We start from the raw sequence: 18,018 nt of genomic DNA, 5'->3' as shown, positions 1-18,018 counted from the left end.
TGCTGCTGGAGGGGTGCAGGGGGGTGACACTGCAGGGCTGGGGACAGCAGAGCACTGGGAGAGCAGAGCAGCCTCCTCCGTGTTTGCTGTTGGGAGAGGGGAACGGGGCTGTGGGATTTGCAAAGCTTCCAGTGGGGTTAGAAGGGGCCTGGTGGGTACTGGCTGTTATTCTAGGCCGACGGGCTGCTGTAACCGCATCCGCGCCTGCTGGTAGCTCCGTGCCCTTCGTCCTAGACAGCAGGAAATCTGATAAGGATCTAATAAAACCCCGGGTGTAGTGTGGGGGGGTTGCTCAGCACCACACGCCTGATTTCTTGGCTCTGCCGCGCCGTTCCTGAGCGTCACTGGAGCCATCAAAGCTGGCGCGAGTTTTGAACTGATTTAATGACTGAAAGTCAGGGGAAATGGAGCTTTTAGTTAAAGATGCAGCCCCTGATCCTTGGGGGCACTTGGTGTGGGAAGGACGTGGGTTCTTGGCAAGGCACGTGGCAGCTCAAACCCAAGAGCTTTGAAGGTTTGACTTGCTGGTTTCAATCAGCGACGATCCTCTTTTAAAACAGCATCAGCTTCCAGCGTGATGGAGCCTGGGGAAAGCTGCAGGAAACGCCGACGTTCGTCCTCTGGCAGACCTGGGCGGGAAGAGGGAGCACGCCGTGTTGCTGGTGGAAATGATCAACGACAAACGTGAGCCATCAATTAACGCGAATCACGAGCCTGAGCAGGAACCAGCTAGGTGTGTCAATTCCTCTCTTCCGCTTGGTGATGTTCTCAATAGTCAAATTAATCTGTTTTACCAATTAAGCAAGAAATCCTGAATGTTTCTCCTTTTGAAAGAGCTTAGTCATAACTGGGTGAGAAGCCTGATCCTAGACTATGGCAGCTAATTTGTGTCTCAGCCGCAGCAGGATTGGTGCTGGGAGCGTGCAGGCAACTAGACGCTGCTTCAGGAGCAAACACTGGCTCTGGTTTTCTTTCAGAAACAGTTCTGAGAAGCTAAAACCGGTAGAGTGTTCCCTTAAAACTGGGTCAGATTCGTCCACCTCCTCACGCCTAGATCAATCAACAGCCGTGGTGGGCTGGCACGAACCGTCTCGTATCTCACCATTGTACCTTTGCCAGTGGGGGATGCAGCACCAAATTAACTTCTTGCTACTTTGGGAGCGTGCTTGCACTCGCCTGGCTGAATAACGCTGGCTGGACAGAGGCCTTTCAACCTATGGAACAGGCTGGTGCTCTGGAAATGACTTAAGTTGGTGCAAATTCTTGACAAAGGGGAGAGAGATTCCCACTTCCTCCTGATCGGGACACAAAGACTTGGAGACATTCAATTAAATCCGCGTACCGAGTTAATGAATCGTCTCTGCAGTGCTCTGATAGTGGCAAATATCCCCATCAGGGCCTGCGGGCTGCTGCCTTGGTGCTTTTTTCAGCTATTCCTAGCTTGTGTGCCATGAGAGGAGTCCCTTTACCTGCAGCTTTTTATGGCCCAGCCGAGACGCCCGCTTGAGAGTCTTGGAAATTGCACCACCCTCGCACTGGGAGGGAGCGTAACGAGGTTTGAGCTGCTTGGCCTGCAAAGGGAGAGCAAAACTACTGCGTGAATGGGCACCTGGAGCTTTAAAAATGTCCAATCAAGCAAATTGCATAAGTTACAATACACCAGAGCTTATCCTATTGTATCCTGGAGAGCAAAATCATATACTGTGGATACAGCTCCTCCGCATTTAACTTCATAATTGTCTTCCTTGGAAAGACAAGTGTGTCCCTGGGAATCCTTTGCACCTCTTTCCTTCGAGCAGCCGTGTAGCTGGGCACCTGCACTGACCCAGGCTCCTCCAGGCCACAGAAGCACACAATTTCACAACCCAGCACACGCTAATGCAGTACCCAGCAAATGCCCAGAGCTGTGTTTGCATCCAAGTCATGCAGAATTCAGCCCTCACATTGAATCTGCAGCAAGGCTTTGACCAGAGCGTCTGAATATTTTCCAGAGGACGTTAATCATCAAAAGGTAAACATCTTTTACATTGCTCAGGGAGGGAAACCCAGGCAGACACACGAGAGAAGGGAACTGTTTTCTGTAGATTTGCTCAAAGAAGCCAGGAATGCAAACCTTGCTGTACATACTGGCTGCAATCCACACTGGCTACAAGAGTATTTTTATACATGTATAGTCTATTTCTATATTGGACACAGCTGTTTCTTTCTCATCCTCTGTGTATTTATTTGAAAAAGATGAACTCGGCACAACTACCTCTTGGTTTATACTTTGCTGCTGTTCTCCCATCCCCGCTTCCAACTCACAATTGGCTGGGCAAAGTGGATGCAGGTCAGGCTGTCAAATGATTTTCTTTTTTTCTGGTCTGCTCCAATAAACAACAGAGTTAAGTGGAAAGTAAAGAATGCATGCCACTAAATTTTATTTCAGCTGCTTTAGTGGAACCATTTCTGCCTGAAAAAAAAATCTGGTCCAGCTCCAGCACTCTGATGTCTGCAAGACAAACCGTGTTGCTTCTCTCTCACAGAGCAAGGTCTACACCTATAAACCTGTGTTCATGTGCACTGTGACTGCCTCACTATGTCACGGTGTGGAAAATTTAACTTAATCATGATTTTTCTACATTTTTTACACTATTTTTTGTGTGTGTTTGCATACATATGTGCAGCATACATTGATGACAGGAGACGTGTACTTATTGACAGCATTAAGTAATGCCTTCTGTCTGACTTAAATTATTTTCCCTCGTGTAATAAGCAGGCCAAGTCCAACTCTCAGGCAGTTTTATTCCTTCCTCCCTGTCTGTTTCTTGAGACTGAAAATCCAGCCACCCTATTTCATGAGGACGCTCACCGTGGTGGTGTTTATATGGAACAACATCGGGTGCTGGGATGAGAAAGCCGTGTTTACATTCCCCAACATGCCTCCAGTTCCCTTTGTGACCACAGCGAGTTCCTTAAACTCTGCGGATCTGCAATTCAGAGCGAGTAAGTACCCAGGCTCTCCTTGACTTCAGCCACTGTTATGTCTATCACCAGCTCTGAAAAAAATCAAGCCTTCCGTGCCCCACTTTCCTCGCTGTCAGCAAGCAAAACTTCCATGTCAAGGGCATCTGAAGCCTGACGGATTTTTGCGTGGAGCTTCAGATCCCCGTGAGGACAGCATCTGAGAAAAGAAGATAAAACCCTGTTGTACAGATGGTAGCGATGGATACCGATTATTTTTTGTTTAATTAAAAGAGCCTGGACAGACACAGAGGCAACAATTAATTATCTCCTGTAAAAACTTTGACCACGGCTAAATAAATTAATGGGTTACGAGATGAAGACAAATCGTTAAAGCTAACGGTTGGTCTGTCCTTTATAAATCGAGAGCTATATGGGAAATTCCTCAATCTTGCAGATAACTGAGCTAAGAGGCTTTTTGCTGTGTTAACACAGAACAGGGGAGTAGCGATTGCCTTCTGTTGAGCAGCCGGGTGTATCTCGGAGCCGTAAAACGAAGTTCTCAACGAGAGTTTATTCATTAAAGTTTATTAATAGGCTTCAGGACGTTTAGCTGGGGATGTGAGTCACAGAGGGATGAATGTTTAACTCCTGAAATATTTTATTTCACGGCCTCCTGGTGTCGGGAGCGCTGCTTCCCCCGTGCCCAGCGGTGCTGGACCTCAGGGCGTCCCACGGCGGCTGGAAGGCCGAAGGGAAGGTTTTTTGTGAACACTGCCGCCCCCTGGCTCTTCGCACAAGGTTATTTCTCCTCATAAGAAAAATAACTTTGTGCTGCCTGGGGAAGCCTGAGGCGCCACGGGTGGGAACTGCTTGTGGAAGGGGCACTGGGGTCGGGCTGGGGGTGAGGATTGCCACTGGGACACACTCTCAGGCTGACGGGGAGCCCAGGCCTTGGCCTTGCTGCCGCCGTGCCCACCGAGGCACAGCCCGGAGGCTCCCGGCCCGGAGGCGGGCGGCGGCGGGGGGAGGCCGGGGGACGCCGCGGGGGCCCCCACAGGCCCCGGGAGCCCCCTGAGGGGACTGCGTGAGGGGAGGCCCGGGGCCTAGCCCCCCTCCGCGGACTACAACTCCCAGCAGCCCTCGCGCGGCACACGTCCCGCCCCCTCTCCTCGCCGATTGGCCGGTCCCTCCCGAAGCGCCCTCTCCCCTTTTTCCCATTGGCTCGGGGGCGAGCTGTCAATCACGGGGCGGCGTCCCTCGGCAGGACGGGCAGGGGAAGGTATTCTCGAAAGCGATTTGCGCCGTTTGCGCGGGGCTGAAGCCGTGGCGGGTGCCCGGGGGGTGGTGGCGCAGTTGGCGTAGCGCATGCGTAGGGCGGGCGGCGGCGGCTGTGGCGGCGGGGGGGTGCTGCTGAGCCCCGGACAGGCGGAGGGGGGGCACCGGGGCACGGGGCGGGGGGGCACGGCCGGGGCGGCTCCTGAGGGGCCCTCCCCGCTCCCAAGGGACCTCCTCGTAGCCGGGCCGCGGCCCCTGACGCTTTAGGGGGGGGCCCTTTTGGCTTCTCTCCTCCCCCCCCCCCCCCCCCTTTCTCCGCGCTCGGCCCCGTTTCCGTCCCCCCCCCCCCCCCCCTCAGTGTCGCCCCCTCCCGGTGTCGCCCCCCCCGCATGGATGGAGCCGCGCAACTCCCGCTGCCCGCTGCGCCCGCCGCCGGGAGGCCTGACAGGTAACGGGACCACGGGACCCCCCCCCCCACCCCCCTCAGTGACACGCCCCCCCCCCCGTGTCCCCTTCCCTGTCAGGTCCCCCCCCCCTTAACATGCCCTTTGCGTTCCCCCCCACAGCCCTTTCCCTCTCAGTGACCCCCCCGTGCCCCCTTTCCCGTCAGTTATCCCCCCCTTGTACCCCCTCCCCTCTCAGTGCCCCCCCCTTGTACCCCCTTTCCTCTCAGTGACCCCCCCATACCCTCTCCCTTATCAGTCCCCCCCCCATACCCCCTCTCCTCTCAGTGACCCCCCCTTATACTCCCTTTCCTGTTAGTGACCCCCCCCACACCCCCTTTCCTATCAGTGACCCCCCCCTTTTACCTCCTTCCCTGTTTGTTAACCCCCCCATACCTCCTTTCCCTCTCAGTGCCCCCCCCATGCCCCTTCCCTTGTCAATAATTCCCCCCCGTCCCCCCTCCCCTCTCAGTACCCCCCCACACCCCCATTCCTTATCAGTTCCCCCCCATGCCCTCCTCCCCTATCAGTTCCCCCCCCCATTACCCCCTTCCCTGTCAGATCCCCCCCAGCCCCCACCTAGTCCATATTCCCCATCCCTCCTGGACACCCCACTCTTTGCCACCACCCCCAGCCCTTCTGCCCCCTGCCCCCCCCAACCCCTCTGTCCCCCCCAGCCCTTCCCATGGGACTCTCCCCGACCCCACTGTGCACCCTGCAGCCCCTTACCCATGCAGGGGCCCGGCCTTGGCTCCCCCCGATCCCATTAAACTCCTTCCTGGGGCCGAGTGGCTCAGGCACCGGGCAGCTCTCACATCTTCCCCTTCATCCCACCACGTCAGCTGCAGGATGGAGCCCGGAGCACTGCGGGGTGGGCTTCTCAAAGCCCCCCTTGTGCTGCCCACCTGCAATGGGTTCGGGTCCTGCCTGTCCTGGTGCAAGCGGCTTTGGGGCCGTCTGTCCTGGGGAGCTGCTGCTGCTGCTCCTGGCAACTCCTCCAGCTGTAGCAGAGCCGCCTTTTCGCTAACGAGCTCTATTCCTCTCGTTTCCCTGGGTTCGTTAGAAATCCGGCCGTGTAGCTTTGAGTTTGAGCCGTGGCCTCTTGGAGAGTCAAGGTAAAGGGGGCAGGGAAAGCGAGGTGTGAGCCTAAAGAAGCCCGCCGAGGGATTGAGTTCTGGGTCCTGGTGGGGTTTGGATAACTGAAGGCGTTTATAGATGCTGGAGGGGAGGGTAAGAGGGATCTCCCCTCGGGATGAATCACCTCCCCGCTAGGACTCGCGGGCTGTGAGCCGCTGCTTTTTGTTTTCCAATGACCTTGAGTTCAGGGACTGAGAAACGCGGGCGCATCCGAAGGGTTTGGGGTCGCGTCGCTCAGCTGAGAGCGGGGCCCGGCTGCTTTGGGGCCGCTGTCGGCGTTGCTGGAGCTTTTTGGGAGGGCAGCAGGCCAGAGCTTTGGACTTTGGAGCTCAGCTCTGCGGGGTGCTCGGCCGTGGCGCTGCCTCGCTGTGTGTATGAGTGGGGCGGGGGCGTGTGGAAATATTGAGGCACAAGAACACCCCTTCAACACCAGCTGCTTTGGGACCGTTTGATAGTAAAAGGATGGAGTTGTTTGCATTACGGGTGTCAATTCTTTGCTCTTAGACTTTGAGCAAGTGTTTCAGGAAAATCAGGAGAGCTGGCTGGGGAAAAGCCACGAATCTTGGAAGTGCCCCCTCCCCAAAGCTCTCTTTGGAAGAGTTCTCTCCCTGGAAACCCTTCAGTTTCCGTCAGTGCCGATGCACCCTAGCAGGTCTTGAGAGCACAGCCTGCAGAAAGCTGTGGCTTGTTAATTTTTGACTGCGGATTTAAAGGCCAAGCGTTGCGAAAGTTTGGGGTTTATTTGTCTCTGGAGCTTTGCGCTGCAGGAGGGTCGGAGAAGTGAACCAGCGCTAACCCCAGGTGGGACAGGGTCTGGGCTTCGGGATGAGGTTTGAGAAGGGGCTGGTGCCGGGATGGGCTGGTGGAGATGCTCCTGAAGGCTGACGGTGAAACGTGCCGCAGTGGTCGTGTAATAAAGGAGCAGAAAAGCTCTCGGTGGTCTCTTAGGTGTGGGCAAAGTGGAGCTGCTTCTGTGGTCATCGCTGGTACCAACAGCGCGGATTTATCCCAAATTGCTCTGTAAGCGGGATGCAATCCTCTCCTTCCATGAGCTGGTTGTGCTGGTGTTGTGAACAGGCAGGGAACTGCACGAGTGGTTAGGGAAGGATGTTTGGAAAGCGAGCAGAACTTGTACGGCAGTGAGGTTTTGCCAAAAAACGCCCTATAAAGAGCGATGCCCCTTTGGGGGGACGTTTGGACAGGGCTCTCCGAAGGGACTGGGTGACTGGAAGGGGTCGAGGCCCTGCTTATTCTTCTCCAGTTATTCGTGGGTACTTTCCAGGAGACTTACAAGGCTTAGGGGTTTTTGTGCTTTATACTGGGGTCAGTTTTTAACTAAATTGCCCGCTGCTGACCTACGTGCGCAACGGTGAGGTGAAGAGCGAGGTATTTGTGGTGAGTGTGGGGCCGGGGCTGTGACCGGCTATGCCTGATGGAAAAAGTCTGGAATGGGAGTTTGGGACTCCGTAATTCCTAGCCTGCGATTCCACAGTCATTTAAGCTTGCCAAAGACTCGGCAGCGGTGGTTTCTCACTGCTGAATACCTGTCGAGCAGCAAAAAACGGCAAGAAAAGCTACACGAGTCCCCTTGGCCAAGCACGTGTGTGTTGTGGGAGGCCTTTAAGCGTGTAACAGCATTCACTCAAACCTCTGTGTCAGCAAGAGAGACACCCTAGACTCATGTTTACCCATTCGACTTTTTTTTTCCAAGCCTGTCTTTTTTTTTTTTTAATAGTCAAACACTGGAAAATTTGCATTGGCATCTCAGGTATGGCAGCCACTCAGCAGCGTGCTGGTGTGCAGCCTTGGATGCTGGCAGTGGGACCTTTAAAGTCAGGTTTGCATCAAATGTTTTGTTTTAAACCCTTGTTCGCCCAACTTTGTCAAGCAAAGGACTGATTTCATGGGGGATTTTGTTGACCTTTAACTGTTAAGAGCTAGAGTTAAGATGTTGAACTCTTGCTGGGACCTGCTGGAGGATGATCTGCTGCGAACGCCTCCGAGTTACTGCTGGGAAGCTCCACAGCACAGCTGCAATCCCAAAAACACTCAGAGATACCAACCTGCGGTGTGTTCCTGTGCTCCTGCAGAAGATGTGCGTGAAATGAACTCCAGGATGCGCACAGCTTCGTGGCAGAAGAGGCTTTGTTGGAGAGGAAGGGAATTTGAGTCTGTCTTGAGCATCAGAATCGCTCTGCTCCTTGTATTTTCTTCTGAACATCCCGTTCGTACAGTCAAAGAGTAGATCTATGGTATTATTAGTGGGTTTGCAGTAACTTATTGAGAAGTAAATCGGCTTCTTGATGTGGGTTCTTTCTCCCTGCTGTGTGCAGCGTGGCAGCTCTGTGCCTTTCCAACAACATTCGTTCCTCCAGGCGTGTGCTTCAGGGCACTGGCTGAGCTGTCGTGGCAGGTCGGGGTTGAATAAAAAGGAGCTGTTCAGAAATTAGCCACGACTAGAGGTAAGAGATGGGACAGAAACACTTCCAGGGGTCTTGAGAAGAGCACTGGGCGTTTGTCAGCTGGGAGGGGACTGCCTGCTGTGCTCTGGTTTGGTTTTAGCCCTGAGAGACCTCCTGAGATCCAGAGAAAACCAAGCTGGTCTGGAGTAGGGAGATGCGAGATTCGGATCCTGCCTGGGGGGGATGAAGGTCTCTGCCCTGCTGTAGCTACAGGTGGAAGAAACACTCATGTGTCCCAGTGGGTTTGTGGAAATATGGGGATGTGCTCAGCTGCGGCTTCGTTTTTGGCTACAGGAGGGAGGGAAGGAGGGGAGAGCCCTTTGCTGCTGTCCCCTTGCAGATCTGGTCTCCATCAGCAGGCAGAACGATGCCAGCTCTAAGCTCGCATGGAAAGGCAGAGGATAGGTAGCAAAATGTGATAGCCTCATCATCCCACGACAGGAACTGGCGTGAAATATTGATGAGGAGATGCGTTCACAGCCCTGCCTCTTGCCATTAAGCCTGGGAGGGAGGCGACTCGTACTTAACAGGAGGGTAATAAAGTTTAGGAAGCTTAAAACACGAAAATCCCTTCTTGGGCGTGCGTGCTGGCTTTCCTGGTGCTGCTTCTGCAGCAGAAGAAACTTGGCTGAAGTGCCAACGTGATGGCACGCTGGAGAAGCACACACACCCCAGATCTGGTGATCGAGGACAGTTTCAGGCCAGCGGATTCTCGAGGAGCCCTGATCCAGTGTCCTTCAGCTGAGCAGGCGATGGGGTGCAGCACGAGCTCAGCCAATTGCCCCAGCGGATGGGGAACGGGTCGAGCTTCTTCCACTGCAGTGAGCTGGGGGTGTGTGGAAGCTGTGGTCTTACTGGGACGTGTCTGCTGGGGAAATTACACGTGGTGTGGGTGAGGTGGCTGCCAGTGCTCACACCGGGGAGGAGTCGGTCCCATGTGCTGGCTGCAAGTGGCCACACGGCGCTGGGTCCTCCCCTCCTGCTGCCTTGCGCCCAAAGCTGAGGGAATTTCATCCGTTTTGGCCTCAGCACGGACAAAACAGGGCTTGAGCACAGCCATAAGGGCTGCTCGCTGCAGTAGGGAGCTCCTCAAACAGCTCTGCCTTTCTGTGTTGTATTGAGAGCTCCTACAGCTGCCCTAAATCCTGCCTAGGAGCCCGCTACACGACTGATCTGCAGTTTGCATGGCATTCCTTGCCACCTGTAGGTTTAACATCCTTTCTGCGTTCACTACAGGGTCGCTGAGCTAGGAAGGAGCTCAGAGCCTCCGCTTGGAGGCAAGCCTGCAAGCTGGGAAGAGAGGTGGACTCCTGGTACCGGCACCACGGGGAAATGCCCACACGCTGATGCTTTGCCCAAAGCCAGGTGGAGCTGGAGTCGGGCACGCCGAGGTGCAGGAGCCTTGAGACTTGTAGGGTCAGCTGTGGCATTGACCAAAAAGCCCTCGTTTGACCCAAACTGGTGGCTGGACCAGCAGGGGCAGTGTTTGTCAGGCTGAACTCAGCGGAGCTGTTGGGTGCTGCGTTTCTGTGAAACGTCCTCGTTTGGGTGAATCAGCATTTCCTCCTTCAGGAGGACTCGTTGGAATATTTCGGCTTGTTCTGCTCGCGACCGCTCGTTAAAGGGAATTTAAAACTCTCGGCTTATGTAGGACAAAATGGTGTTTAAAATACGAGTTGTTTTTTTTTTCAGAGAACTATAGAAATACCAAAATGGGACGGCACAAGGCTTGTGGTATGGAAATGAGGTGAATGACATCATTTCGCAGAGACGAGCTGGTGTTCTGCTAGGTAGCCGGACTGGAGCAGGGTTGTGACAATAACCCTGCAGCTGGGAGATTTTATTGCAGTGTAGCTGATCTTACGGGGTTTCAGTTAGTTAGGGGAGTGAATGCAATGTGGAGCTCCATAAATATGCGGAAATCTCTGATTTCTTCTAAAACACAACTAGAAAAGGGCACCCCTTTTTATTGCTAATGTAACGGGGTGTTCTGATGACAGCCTCACCTGAGGGTTGGCTGTTGTGGTTTCTAAGGAACACATAATTGATTATTTATTATAATAATAGTTGCTATGACCAAATACAGTAAATTTACTTTTTAATTAAAAAAAAAATAATCAAATATAGTAAATAAGAGAGGAGAGGTGGCCGAAAATATCACTGCCTTATAGGTTCACGGTGTAATAATTCTTGTTGGTTTTGGGAAATGGGAAAAGCAAAATTGGACGTAAATAGGCTGCACATACAAAGGTGGAAACTGGAACAAGGTGCGTCCTGACCCTGGACTTGCAGGGTCTCTTTGCATGGCTTTTTGAGGCTGATGTTGTCCTGGAGTTCCTCTCGTCTTCAACTTGTCTGCAAACTGGGGGTGACCTCCTAGGTTGGGTGTCCTTCAGTCCTGGGTTGCTCCTGCCCATCCTTGAGTTTCTGCAAGGAGCCTTTGTAGAGAATCCTTCAGTTCCTGGCCACTGCTATTTGGGGTGGGTCGTCCTTCCCCGTTTTATGAACGTCCTAACGTGTTTGCCTGTCTCTGTTTGCTCTCTCTCGTGTTCCGCAGGTAATTAAATGCCCTTGGTGTGGATCTTGGCTCTGTTGGCATGCTTGGATGCACAGCGGCTCTTCCGATAGCTTCTTGCAAGAAGATGGCAAAAGCAAACATTACCAGAGACATCATCCACAGGCAGATCAAGGTACGTGTCAGCCAAACGTCCGCTCGTGTTGAGCAGGGAGCTGCTGGAGAAGCAGCATTCACGCGGGGCTGGGAAATACTCGTGGTGTTGCCTGTGCTTCTGAAGAGATCCGTGCCACCTGCGTGTTGATCAGCTGCATAAGGAGCTGAAGAGAACAAACGCACAGGACCCAGCATTGTCCTTAATGAGGAGCTGGGGCAAAGGATGGCATAACAACACAATCCTTCTCCCTAGCAGGAACACACCAGCCTGGTTCCATGTTGGCAGGTCTGTTCCTTTACAGTACACGGCTGAAGAGAGAAATCTGACTGCTTGTGTTTGGGCAACATAAAGGACCCTTAGCTAGCTTCCCCCATGAGTTTTTTTTGCTGACTTCTTTGTGTTCTTTTTGTGTGATCTTGCCATCAAAGGTATTCTCTGACTGTAGTGAGGCTAATGATCTCTCTCTGTGTCTCTGTCTTTTTTTTGCCGTCTCTTTTTTCTTTAAAGAGTGATGTGTTTGCTTCCTTTGTGTAGGGAGAAACTTCTGTGGTCAGATCAGTCATCTGATGGCTGCCTTAGTGAAATATCTCTTAACGTGAAAGGACTAGCACCACCAGACACAATAGACAATTACTGCTTGGACTGGGAGGCCTTAAATCATTTGCAGCTTTGTTGGTAATCAGAACTCACAGAAGTGGCCTGTTAGGGGCCCGAATAAGGAACTAGGAGCTGGGATGCCACAGTTCACCGTGCAGTTTGGTACCGAACCTTGTGTAAGCTTGTAATTTAATCCATGTGCAAAGATTTATTTTGCTGCCCTAACAAGGAAGGGATGGGGCTGTGGTTGGAGCGCTAGCCTGGGACTTTTTTGCGCTGTCTGTTCTGTTAGGCTTTCATCCGTGACCTTGGGAAGGTTGCTAAGTCTGACAGTTCCTTGCAGGAGAAGCAATATCCTGCTGCACTGACCTCACAAAGCTCCTGAGGCTGCAGGAGCAAGAAATTATAACTGCAGCACCTTGTGCTGGACCTGGGAGTGTTCTGGGAACATGATCCATGGAGATAAGTCAAGAGGTTTGAAGTTTGTAATGGCAGTTTCTATAATAGCCTGTTTTTTTTTTTGTTTGTTTGTTTTGTTTTTGTTTTGTTTTTTCTTTTCCTCCTCCAATCTCCCTATACCTGGCTCCATTTTGTTCTCAAATATCTGCTAGCACATGGAGTTCACAGTTCACTATTGGTCTGCAGTGGCCACACGCTGTGCTTGTATTTTGGGGCTGTTCTGTGACTCCTGGTGCGTTCCTAGCACTGTGACAGCTTTTGACATCAGTGTTCTCTGTAAATAGCGATGACTGAGGCTTAAGCTGTCTTCACCTGACCGTGGTACATCACGGGACAGGGCTGGGGCTGGGTCAGGTGCTGGGAAGGGATCTCCTCGGACGTTTGATGTTCCATTCAAAATACGACTTGCCTTCCCTTTCCTTCATGCCTGCCTCTGCAGTTGGCCTTCTTTCATCGAAGCCATCTGCTGATGCATCTGTGAACTCTGTGAGATCACAGGGGAAACAACTGTCCTGCTTTTCTTCACCTTCATTTGTACTGACGCAGTTCTGTGGCAGCTGTTCCCTTCCCTGTAGAACAGGCTGTGCTGTGGTGCTGCAGCCACGCGCTCCTGCTCCGTTTCTGATGAAATAAGCCATCTCTAGGGGATGCTGTCCAGTTGTGTTCCCCATTACATTTCCCAGCGGTGATGGTAGATGCGGGGAATGGTGAGGATGACCTGGGAATGCTGAGATTACAAGTGCCTGACTCAAGTTTCAAAGTCATCTTTGGTGCTTCAGGAGAGATTCTGCAGTCTGAGGAGTCAGTTGTTTCTGAGATCCTTGCCAAGGGTTTGAGGCGGGCGTACTCGAGCTCTTTTATATCTTCTGTTTCTGGCACAAAGCAGTCAACTTGGTCTTGGTGTTGGCTTCTTCAAACCTTGCCTTAGCTGCCCAGCTGGAGCCCATCAATTAGGTAGAAATATTTCAGAGCAGTCCAGGACAAGGACTGCAAACTGTGTAAGCAGCTGGAGATGCTGTGAATGATGTCTTTCTTCTCCAGGACATGTCCCTGATGCTATGGACACCCCAATGTCTGGCAAGGTCCCTGCTTGATTTTTTTGCTCATGAATCTTCTCTTAAAGGGAACAAGGAGCGTTTTGTTTGCTGTAGTCAGTGTGACATTTCTTTGCTTCATGCAGGAGAGGGGCGCCTTGGGCTTTGAGCGACACTATCATGTCACCGACCCGTTCATTCGACGCCTGGGCCTGGAAGCAGAACTGCAGGTGAGTGGGCAGTGCTCAAACAGCAAACACAGCCACTGGTTGTACAGCTGGATGTGGAAAGTACAGCGGGATGGAGTGTATGGAGTTCTCTTTTATATGGGAAAGAGGTGCTGGTTATTAAGCCCCCTAAACTGTCTGCTGGAGCCTTTGGGTGTGCAGCAACTGCCCCTAACAGAGCTGTCTGAAGAAGGCAGCTGTCAACTCTTCCAGATATTCACCTGTAAAGCCGAAGTGTAACGTGTTGTCTAAAGAATGGGCTGTTGTATTGCAGTCTGACACAACCTAAAAAAAACACATTCAGATTGTCTTGATTTGGGGGAGGAAAGGATTCTTCTGTCTCCCTTTCCAGCCACCTCTCAGCTGCTGCTCAGTGCTCTCCTAGTCTTCCCCGTTGCAGTTGTTAGCTAATTTGGTGGAGGATGTATGATACAGACACCGAGCAGCAAGGTGCTTCCGAAAGAGTTATCAGAACTGCATTTTCCCTGCAATCCCAGAGAACCTGCACATGTAATTTGTCAGCCTAGCCAAGGGCTTTTGAAGCAAAGTCACCTTTCCGTGTGTACAGCAGGATTTCATCAGTAGCCTCTGAGGCTGAACTGCCATTTTATTCAACACTACATGTTTTTTTTTTATTATTTGTTTCACTTTGTCTTTTCTACCCCAGCTGCTTATAGCATGTCTGTCTTTTCTGGAGGTGTTTATCTGCCATGTGGGTGTTCTTTTGCAGAATAAAAAGCTGCTTGTTTTAGAACAAGTTGTTATGTGTGGGGAGCTCGCTGCGTCCTTGTCTTAGAACAGCTCTGTTTGATAAGCCTGAAGTTTGTGTAATACTCTCTTCCCCTTTTTTTTTTTGCTCAGGGTCATTCTGGGTGTGTCAACTGCCTAGAATGGAACGAAAAAGGAGAGTAAGTATGCGACTTGATTCGGGGGATCAGCAGAGTGATAACCCAGGTTCTCCCAAGAGTAGCATGTAGGTCACCTTATCGTAAGGAGCTACTTCCCATAAATAAATTCCTAATAAAATGGATGAGGGCTCAAGCTCAAAGTTGTGAACTTGGAGAGCTCGCGCTTCGAAAAAGCTTTATTTTGTTGGATATATCTGGATATTATTAGAAATGCCCCTTTAGTGAGCTCAGAAGGGAGATGGTCAGACTAAGAAGTGGAGGCTGAAGGCTGCTCTCTTCTCTTAAGTGGCATTATGGATTATAATGGATCTTCAGGATTTGCCCAGCTGGTAGGAAGTGACATTTCCCTACCCCCCTTCGCTGTGATGCTAAATGCTGACGCTGGGGACGTGCACATTAGGGAGGGAGGCACAGCAGCACTCACCCCCCTCTGCAATTTTAGAGAGAAACTCATCATGAGAACATTTCGGTTAACCAAGTAGAATAAAGAGTATCTCCAAGAAAAATAACTGGATGGAAGAAAAAGCCTCTATTTCTTGACATGCCTCTTGTAAAATCCAAAGCCTGCTGTCTGATAGTCTTCAGAATTATTTACCAGTGAAAATTTCACATACTTGAGAGAGATCTGGCTCCAAGGAAATAATTTAAAACAGCTGATGGTTGCAGATGTCAGATTCTTTTGCTTTAACAGAAGATAGATGTACGGGCACCTTGCAATGCTGCCACACCCTGCACTTAAAAAGCAGTCTGTGAATCATGTAATGAGTCCTGCCTTGGGACTGCCTGGGCACATCTCAAGTCCAGGAATGAATGGCTTGGCTTGAGCTCGCCTGTGATGTGGGAGCAGTTAATGCAGCCAGGCTAATGAGGGAAGTGGAGGCCCTGCATTTCGTGATTGACCAACACTCCCATTGTTTTTGCTGTGCCATCTGAGTCTGTGGTGAGCTGGGTCAAGATGCTAAAGCAACAAAAAAAAAACTTGCTTTATTTTCTGTGGAGTTGATATTTGGCTGCTTTACTTCCTTGGACTGGCTGAATGGAAAGCATCAAGAAAACAGAGCTGAGAAAGGAGGAAGGAAGGGGGCTTCTTAGAGCTGAATAAGGTTAATGGCTATCTGTGGTCAAACCACTCTCAGAAATCGGTCACAGCTTGGAACAGAAGAGTCCATGATGCATACTTCTCTTCTGTTTCTTTTAGCTTGTTGGCCTCTGGCTCTGATGACCAGCATACCATTGTCTGGGATCCTCTGCACCACAAGAAACTCCTTTCTATGCACACAGGACATACTGCAAACATCTTTTCTGTCAAGGTATTTGAGTGGAAGGACTAAATGACTAACAAAATCAGCAGCCAAAGCAGCCAGAGAGTAGCTCTTGAAATGTTGCTGGGAAATGTTTTCGTGCAAGCAATCCATTCCCTCAACCCCAATCATTTAGTATTTGTAGCATTAGGAAAAGTTGCATTACATCTAATACCTGTGCTTCTTAGTTTATGCAGCTCCTGGGCTCAGCTCCTTACCTCTGTAGAACTGAAGGAAATGGTTGTAGCAAATCAGGAGTTAAAGATACGAGATGAACAGAGCATTTTGTGTGTTACTGTGAGAGCATTTTGTGTGCTACTGTCATTACTGACTCTTGAGTGTGCATGTGGAATATAGGGGGTAACATGGGGCATCCTGCGTTCCCAAAGCAAGCTGCTCTGCGACCTGCCAAGGAAGCTCAGCGCTGTGTTTGTGAAGAGCCTCAGCACCTCTCAGGTCTGAATCTCAAATCTGTCCTCCACAGTTCTTGCCGCATTCGGGGGATCGGATCCTCATCACGGGAGCTGCCGATTCCAAGGTGCACGTCCACGACTTGACTGTCAAGGAAACCATCCACACGTTCGGAGACCACACAAACAGGGTTAAGCGGATTGCCACAGCTCCCATGTGGCCTAATACCTTCTGGAGTGCTGCAGAAGATGGGCTAATCAGGTACAGAACGCATTCTGCCCCAAAATGAATTGGATTAGGATCCATTGTGATATGTGCTAAGCATAAATCTAGAGAGAGACTCTCTGTACTAAAGAGCTCAAGCTAATCTCTCCCTTTCCTGAAGCTGAAAGGATTCATCTTGAAATGCAGATTCTTCCTGAAATGCAGATTCTTCTGATAAGTACTCACCCAGCTCCTCTGCTTTCCTCCGCTGGAAAGGGAGGACAAGAAGGGAAAAGCTGTATCAAATGCAGGGTAGGAAGGCAGGAACAACACTGAGCAAAGGTTCCCTTCAGAGTCGTTGGGACTTAATGAGTAGATGCAACTGCAAGAGTCTGTTCATACTGTGTACTGTTTGTTAGGTCATGGCCCGGAGTCTAATTTGGAGCTTGACTAGATCTGTGCATGTTATGGAGCTGGTGTTAGTGATTATCCTGATGTTGGGGCCTAGTGTTTACTGAACTGGTTTGCTCCCAGTCACCTGTGGCACACACGCCTGTTAGTGGTAGTGTCAGCTCTTCGAATACAAGCCAGATAATTAAACACGGGTTGCTGCAGAGCAGGGTGGATGTGGTGACTCTCCCTTCCCTTTGCAGACAGTATGATCTGCGGGAGAACAGCAAGCGTTCAGAAGTCCTGATAGACCTGACGGAGTACTGCGGGCAGCTGGTGGAGGCCAAATGCCTCACAGTCAACCCCCAGGATAACAACTACTTGGCAGTGGGGGCGAGTGGGCCCTTTGTGCGGCTCTACGACATACGCATGATCCACAACCACAGGTAACAGCAGCTGGCTTTTCTGGGCCTTCTTGGCACGTGTGAGTGGGGAAGGGGGAGTTGTGATGATCTGGGACTCGCCTGCCTCACTGTGCAGTTTTACCCAGTCTTTTCTAGCACCCACAGAGCCTTTTTATCTAAGTAAGTACACTGGGGTGATGGGAGGCAGGTCTGTGACTGCACAGCTGCATGGGCATGAGGGCTTGCCCTTGTGTATGAACAAGAAGTGCACATAGAGCAGACTTCCAGCAGTTGAATGCTGTGATTATAACTGCTTTTCTTTCTGGCTAGAAAAAGCATGAAGCAGAGTCCTTCGGCTGGAGTCCACACGTTCTGTGACCGGCAGAAACCTCTCCCGGATGGTGCAGCACAGTACTACGTGGCAGGTACTGGGACGTGTCCTGGGGGTCACCAATGGGGCTTTAAATTAATGCCTGAAGAAACTGAGTTCAACCCCTCACACAAGAAACCACTGCTTGGAAAAGTGTTTGTGTAATACACGGATGTTCCATGAAATTGTAGATTATTTCTCTTCTGTGCTGTGAATTCTTGCTTACGCCACCTGCCCACCTTCCCTGACTTGGCAGCAGTGTGTGTTGGTGAGCTGGCCTTACTCCTTGTCTAGCGTAAATGTCTTTCTGTCAGCTTCGTTGGAAAGTCAAGGACTGGGTAACCTGAGGGCTCTAGACATTCTTCTGGAACAGGTCCCAGCAAGGATGCTGTTTAAAAATCTTCTTGGCACAGAAGGGAAATGGCTTGTCTTCATCCTGCACATGAAGAGTCAGCAATGCAGTGTCTGGGCAATCTAGACGTCATTCTACTCCAGTGCTCATTTACTGTTTTTTTCCCAAAATGTTTTTTTTTTTTTTTTTTAAAGTATCCTAAACCAGCATGTTCAACAGACCAGTTTTGACAGTCTTGCTTCTGATGAGTCCCATTGGAGGATTTCTTAGGTCCCCTGAATTGGTCATGCAACACATCTGCTGTCTGAAGCAAAAGAACCCTTGTGTGAGCTGAATATTTAGGAGCCATGGTTTGATTGTGCTAAGAGCTTTATTAAGGAAACGTGATTAGAGAGTTGAGAAAGGAGCTATTTGTTTGCAGTTGGC

At 51.0% G+C, this 18,018-nt stretch overlaps 1 protein-coding gene and 1 long non-coding RNA gene across 5 annotated transcripts in view; one reads left to right on the top strand and one right to left on the bottom strand.

Annotated features, from left to right (window-relative positions):
• The window catches only part of WDTC1 (WD and tetratricopeptide repeats 1), a 30,839-nt gene that overhangs the window by 337 nt on the left and 12,484 nt on the right, over positions 1-18,018 (top strand). Inside the window, exons 2-10 of one of the 3 annotated variants that reach the window (XM_068657919.1) lie at positions 561-733; positions 978-2,985; positions 10,821-10,953; positions 13,172-13,255; positions 14,114-14,160; positions 15,359-15,470; positions 15,946-16,133; positions 16,730-16,912; positions 17,201-17,295. In XM_068657919.1, the coding sequence (XP_068514020.1) occupies positions 10,861-10,953; positions 13,172-13,255; positions 14,114-14,160; positions 15,359-15,470; positions 15,946-16,133; positions 16,730-16,912; positions 17,201-17,295 (802 nt within the window). In that variant the 5' untranslated portion in view covers positions 561-733; positions 978-2,985; positions 10,821-10,860. Of the gene's footprint in view, positions 1-560; positions 734-977; positions 2,986-4,206; positions 4,226-4,297; positions 4,670-10,820; positions 10,954-13,171; positions 13,256-14,113; positions 14,161-15,358; positions 15,471-15,945; positions 16,134-16,729; positions 16,913-17,200; positions 17,296-18,018 lie in introns of those variants that run through there. The other 2 variants (XM_068657921.1, XM_068657920.1) reach the window with 2 other exon arrangements.
• LOC137843090 (uncharacterized) lies at positions 365-6,141 on the bottom strand. Of its 2 annotated transcripts, none has more exons than XR_011089342.1 (2): positions 5,394-6,141; positions 365-3,684 (listed from the first exon to the last, which is right to left on the bottom strand). It is a non-coding gene; the product is annotated as an uncharacterized lncRNA (long non-coding RNA). The 2 variants fall into 2 exon arrangements; XR_011089343.1 differs by having other exon boundaries at positions 365-3,163.

Source organism: Anas acuta, chromosome 21 (assembly GCF_963932015.1).
Source record: "Anas acuta chromosome 21, bAnaAcu1.1, whole genome shotgun sequence".
Taxonomy (NCBI): Eukaryota; Metazoa; Chordata; class Aves; order Anseriformes; family Anatidae; genus Anas; species Anas acuta.
This window is presented reverse-complemented; position numbering and strand designations above follow the sequence as displayed.